The 6,536-nt window shown below is 48.0% G+C and overlaps 1 protein-coding gene across 1 annotated transcript in view; it reads right to left on the bottom strand.

The window, feature by feature from the left end:
* Positions 1-6,536, bottom strand: part of FBN3 (fibrillin 3) — a 248,900-nt gene that overhangs the window by 69,333 nt on the left and 173,031 nt on the right. Inside the window, exons 32-34 of the mRNA XM_015413252.1 lie at positions 4,936-5,058; positions 3,714-3,875; positions 945-1,013 (exon numbers count right to left, since the gene is read on the bottom strand). Coding sequence (XP_015268738.1) covers positions 945-1,013; positions 3,714-3,875; positions 4,936-5,058 — 354 coding nt within the window. The remainder of the gene's footprint in view (positions 1-944; positions 1,014-3,713; positions 3,876-4,935; positions 5,059-6,536) is intronic.

The raw sequence follows: 6,536 nt of genomic DNA, 5'->3' as shown, positions 1-6,536 counted from the left end.
TTTAAATGCCTCCCCAATCCTTCCAGGGGCCCCCCTGGCCTGCCCGCCTCGGAGTCGCCAGGGGGGGTCGTTCTCCAGGCCTTCCCTCTGTAGCCACGCACGCAGAGGTTTTGGCTGTAGTAGATGTGGCCAACTCTGAAGCCAGCCGGAACTCTGCTCCTGTGCGTTCCTGCCCAAAAATAGCCCTGGACTGTTTCAGAATTTGAAGAGGTATATTAAAAAAAAGGAAACCATCGCTCCATAAAATTATTAGATAAAGACGTTGTTTGGGCAGCCAGTAACTGAGTTGCAATTTTATCTGCCACTGCCATGTCCCAACATTTCAATATCTTTATCTTGATTCCATACCTGAGCGATCAAGGATTTAGCCACGGAGAGCAGTACAGAAATTAGTTCTTTTCTTAAGGTAGTTAAGGATGGATCTGGCCAATAGTTTAACAATACTGATTGCGGTGTAACGGGGATGTTATAATTCACAATCGTTGAGATTGCAGACACAACCTTAGTCCAAAATTGTTTAATACTGGAACAATCCCACCAACAGTGGAAAAAATAACCTTTTAACCCACAACCTTTCCAACAATTTGGACTATCCTTTAATTTACATAAAAATAATCGGTGGGGTGTAAGGTACCACTGAGAATATATCTTAAAGGATTGTAGCTTTATCAATTGATTATTTGTGGTCAAAGGGAATGATGTTCAGATCTTATTCCAATTCAAGTCATTATTTGAGGAAACACACTCTTTTCCCCATACCCGTTATGGATTAGATTTCTTACTCCAATTGTACTCTCCCAGTAATTGATAAATAACTGAGATAGCTATTTTAATGTATTTTCATGAAAAGCTTAATAAACATTTTTAAATACCAAGACTGCAAAATCTCAGCCATCTGGGGACAGCTGCTACTCCCTCCCCCCATGTTCCTCAGCTTCTCTTACCTTCCAAAATGACCGTGATGGGGTTGGGCCGGAACCCTTCACCGCCTGGACACAGGGTCTTGTACTCCGCTGCGAAGGGAGAATTTGGTTACTGCTCGACATCCACTTCAGCTGTTGGATTCTGTGTGTCACATCATTTTCGTCCTTCACATCCGCACATTTATTCACAAGCTCACCTCAATCTCTCTGCCCAACATGGCCAAATGGCCCATTACTTACACAATCTCAGCCTTCTTTCCCATCGCAGAGTCTTTACGTTGGCTCGGCTAAACGTCTTTCCCTCAAACATGTTGTGGGGTCGATTTAACAACAACACCCCCCCCCCGAAAGACTCTGCAAATGTTCCAGCATGGCCCAGGATTCAATCTTCCATATTATTCTAGACTGCCAGCTACACACATCCTCACGTATGAAATTTTTACCTAGAGTTGCCGAGTGACTAACTTCTTGCAGCGGGGGAGCGGTGGTCCCATTCCGGGACATTCGCACGTATGCATAGCGTGCACATGCCGCGATGATGTCACCCGGAAGTGATGTCATTGCGCTGCGCACGTCACCTGGCAATGTGCCCAGTGTGATGATGTCACTTCGGGGTGATGTCATCGCGCCGGGCACGTCAGCCCAAACCAGGCATTTTGGTGGTGGGGTTCCCCCCACCAGCCGGATCCGGACTGGCGGATTGGGGGCCCCCGCCCCCCTGGGGGACCTGGCATCCCTATTTTTACCTCTTTGGCCGTGCTTATTTAAACTTTAAAACTGTTCGATATCTTCTTAATGATGTAAATACTGATACTACAATTACGGTTGCAAAATTCTTAGCAGAATCAGCCACACTTAGATACAGCCTTTTTACACAGTACACATATTTTATTGTCTACATTCATTTACTGGAATTAAATGTATCTTCTTAAATGTATCTATTATGTACTTTATGCCATTAAAGATGCCTGAATCTGAAACTGGTGGATTCTGTGAGCCACTTCCCCCTTTTGCCTTTTAATCCAAGTGTCAAACCGGTCAAGATTTGGGCTTGGGGGACCCTAAGTGGTCACTGTGGAGGACCAGCCGGAAGAGGACGGGGGTTGCACAAAACAGGGGTATTTTGCTTCCCCCCCCCCCGCATCATTTGTCCCAACATCAGACAGTCCCACTCAGAAATATTATATGCCCCACTGGAGGGGGGGGGACATGCTATTTTATCCCCCCTGTATAGGGAAACAGCTGCTCCGATAATTGCGGGATGAGCGTCTAAGGTCAAGAAATGATGCAGGGAAAGAATTTCTCCCAGAATCTTGGTTCTGATCTGAGTTGGCTCCTCCCATGGTTGCTACGTAGTGATAAAAACGGGCCCTAGACCTCTATCGGTGGGTTTCTCCTCATCTTTTCTTGTCTAATCCCAAGCACTGCAGCTCTGTAGAGCCAAGAAAAGGGATGTTGGACTGGATCCTGCTGTCTGCTTTAGGGCTCCCTTCCTCTCCCCCCCTCACCTATTTTCTGTCTACACATCCCCCCCCCTTTTCCTTCCTTCCAGAATTTATAACCTGAATTATGACACTACCATTCTCAAAAAGGGGGACAGTGATTAAAAACAAAATGCAGCCCTTTACCAGTAAACTATTAAGTAGAAAAGGCCCTGCAGTCAATCAGATTACAACACCCCCCCCTGAAATTAATTGCTAATGTCCTAGCCTGAAACACAGATATTCAAAGCCAGGTCTGCCTGCCCGTCTCTCTCCTTTTCTGTTCTTCCCTATAACCCCAATTCCTCCCTTTGCCACTTTCGTTCTTCAATTCTGTTTCTTCTAGATACAGTTTTCTTTCATTCATTCCCTTTTCTTCCCTCCCCTCCCCTTTTTCTCCTTCCTTTCCTCTCCTGTCCTTCCCTTTTCAAATGTTGCAGGGTGCAATTTTGAACCTAAAAGAAATAAAAAGGCTGTTGGGTATGGGTGAGTTCAATGGGCTTTGCTCAGGTGCCCATCACAGGGGTCATTTCCTAGAAAAAGAGGTGCAGGAGCTCATTTGTGCAACTCATTTGCATATGCCACACCCCCTGACAAAGGGCAGCCACGTTTAAAATGAGTTAAGGCATATGCAAATGAGTTTAAATCCCCCCCTCCCTGAGTCTCTCTGCAAAAGCGGAGAGGCTCAGGGGGAAAGGGGACGTCTGCCTGCCTCCCCTTCCCCTCCCCAGCCAACCTGCAACGGTGGGCTGGCTGGAGAGGGGGAGGGCAGGGAGGCAGACATGCCTGGCTTCCCGGCCCGATCTTCTCTAGGTGCCCCTGGAGAAGATCGGGCAGGGAACACAGGGATTTAAATCCCCCCCCCAGTCTCTCCGCCGGCGGCCAGGAAAGGCCAGGGGGTGGGGCCTGGGCTTCTTACTGTCAGAGCACCGCTCTGGGGCTCTCCGGCAGGAAATGACCCCTGGGGGTCAGAAAGGAGTTCTCTTGAACCAGGACTGATTGGCCAGTGACTCTACAGTACTTGCTTTCCAACAGCAACCTCGAAATTGGTTTAATCCATACAACAGTCTGTGGAAATGTTAGCTGATTGATCAGCGGGAGCTAATTTTTATCAGTGGAGCTCGTTGTTCAAGAGCATGGCTTGCCCCTACAGGCCAAGAGGGTTCAGTTCGAAATCTTGGGGCGGGGGAAAGCTACAGTTACCCTTATCTTTTTAACCCAGCTTCAGTTCCTTGCAAAAACAGGCAGAGCAAATAAAAGGCAAACAACAGCTGCATGATCCGCGTGCAAATTTACCCTCTGTACTTACTGGTGTTGGCAGGGGGGCAAAGCTCACAAGGGTTACCCCATGCCCGGCCCAGCGAACAGCAGCAAGATGCCCGGGTGACCCCCACTCCGATTTCTGCGCTGCATGAGATCCCGCCGTCGCCTCGGTCTTGAGTATCCAGGAAACAATTTCCAACGCGGGTGTCTGGGAGAAGGGAAAACACGGGGCACAAAAGACATTTAAGACAAGTGTAGCCATTGGGCCTCCCAGCCCAGTTTTGTGGATTGCCTACCAGTATCTCAGGCACGGAAATATCTGTTTCAGTCTTCTGACATGAGATCCTTTAATGGGAAATGCTGGAACTGCATCTAGGACCCTAGGCAAAGCAAGAGATCTACAACTGCGCTACTGGGGAATAAAGGAGGCTGTTCAGGACTTATTTTACTTGAACGGTGTTTCTTCCTGACAAGCTAGATTTCTACATGCAGGGAATAATGACAAAAAAAACTAAGGGTACAGGGGGACTAGAGGGGGTTACGTAATTATGGATGGTGTGGAGAAAGTGGTTAGAGGGAACTCCGTGTTCCTTCTCATCACATACAATAAACAATAATCAGTGTGTTCCTAGTGAAATGGATGAGCGGACAAGAGAAAGTCCCTCTTCATGCAACTCAGAACTGACTTGTGGAACAACTCACAGCCACAAGGTGCATCAGTGATCATTAGCTGAAAGGGCTCTATTAGTAGAGGAGGCAAATCCATGGAAGCTATTTGCAACAGTGAAACGGAACCTCCATTTTCTGAGGCAGTCTACCTCAAAGTGCCAGACTCTGGCTGTGGCCTTTAAGTCCTGCTCATGGGCTTCCCAGAAACATCATGGCCGGCCACTGTGACAAACTGGAAGTTGGCTAGATGGACCTTTGGTCTGATCCAGCAGGGCTCTGCTTCTGTTCCTTAGAGCCAGTCCCAGTGTTCCCTCTAAGATGAGTTAGTGTGAGCTAGTTCACTGTTTTTTAGCCTCCGACTCACACATTTTTGTCTCGACTCAGGAAGGGTGGGTCCAGAGCAAACAAATTTATGCAGTAGCCAAATTGCTCGCTCACAACTTTAATGCCAGCAGCTCATCAAGTAGAATTTTTGCTCACAAGACTCCACAGCTTAGAGGGAGCCTTGGTCCTGACTAGTTGCACCAGGAAGCTCAGTCTGGGCTTTGATACGTGCCGTCCCGCTACTCCTGACAGCCCTCCCCGGACCGCCCCCTTACCTACGCACCCCACTCCAGTGGGGTTCAGCTCAAAGTCTTGGGGGCAGTTGCACAAATAGCTGCCTGGGGTGTTGACGCAAAGTCCGTTGATGCAGTTCACTGGATCCGCACACTCGTTGATGTCTGAAGGAGGGAACAGTTTGAAAATTTGGGTGAAGCATTCCGTTTTAATATACCCTTCCTTAACAGCTCCTAAAATTTTCATTTGAATTTCCTCCCCCGATTGTGGTGTTCTGCTTTACCAGCTCTTGCTTCCCAAGCCAAAACAAAAAAACCCCCTTCTTTATTTTCCAAATGTTGTTCATCCGTGGTTTGCGGCTATCCTTGTCTCTCCCCCCCTCCATGTTTATGATGCAAATAGGCGCAATGATAAAAATAACGTGCAGCAGACACATCCCCGCTTCTCCATTTGTGACATTTGTACATATCGTTTGTCAAGATTTTTTGGGGGGCAGCTTGTCTTTTGATGATATGTTCACGTGAGTCATGAGCACACCAGTAAAAGGGGCCCCCCCACAGTCCAGAGGCAATCGTAGCTGCACTCAAATCAAGGCTCCATTCTTGGCAGCACTTGATCAATGTGCACATGTGCATTACGACAAAGGGACAGGGGACTGTCTAAGGAACAAAAGCTACAGTGTAGCAGCTAGAGTTTTGGACTAGGATCTCATTCATGCACTCACAGTGGGAGACCTCCAGGTTACTGTGACCCTTGCCACTGATGCACACGTGGATCAGTGGGCAGAAACTGGGGCCAAGTGGGTGTAGTGGGGAGAAAAATCAAAAAAGGAAAATAAGGCTGGAAGTGACAAGGGTCACTCTAGGAATCACCAGAAACTCTATGGTCAGAACTTTTTGTAAATAGACAAGCCAGTTTGGCCAGGGACCCAGGAGGTTTTTTGTCATCTTCTGGGCATGGAACAGGGGTCACAGGGGCATGGAACAGGGGTAGGTACTTGTGGATTTCCTGCACTGTGCAGGGGGTTGGACCAGATGACCCTGGAAGTCCCTTCCCACTCTATGATTCTACCATTCTTTTAATTTTTATACAACAACAACAACAACAACAACAATAATCTTTCAATGGGACGGCCCATTACAGCCTTTTCTTCACGTCGAGAAGATCTCTCTAGGCTTTCCATCATGTGAGCTGGACTTCCGTTCACCGGCTAACACCACTCCACCCCACGAGGGGGGGGGGTTCAGTGTGCCCACTCTCTCTAAGGAGTGGTACCCATTTTATCTACTCGCCGAAGCTTTCGAACCGCTGGGTAGACGGTGAGCTGGGGACAAGGATGCTACCCCCACCAACCCTCCTGCTGGGGGACACCCATGTTTGAATCCCCATGCTGCCATGGATGCTTGCTGGGTGAGCTTTGGCCAGTCACACACTCTCAAGCTAACCTACCAAACAGGGTGGTCGTGAGAATAAAATGGTGGAGGGGAGAACAACGGAAGCTGCTATGAGACCCCTTTGAGGACAAATGTGGCGCATAAAATCTGAATAAAAACACGGGACAAGCTTCAATCCCAAAATGGGAAAAAAATCCAGTAACAATACAGATAGAATACCAACTGTCGCTGACATATATGACATGGAA

This window comes from Gekko japonicus, unplaced genomic scaffold (assembly GCF_001447785.1).
Source record: "Gekko japonicus isolate JY-2015 unplaced genomic scaffold, Gekko_japonicus_V1.1 scaffold914, whole genome shotgun sequence".
In the NCBI taxonomy this organism is placed as follows: Eukaryota; Metazoa; Chordata; class Lepidosauria; order Squamata; family Gekkonidae; genus Gekko; species Gekko japonicus.
Note: the sequence above shows the minus strand (reverse complement) of the source record. Positions and strands in the feature narration are given on the sequence as shown.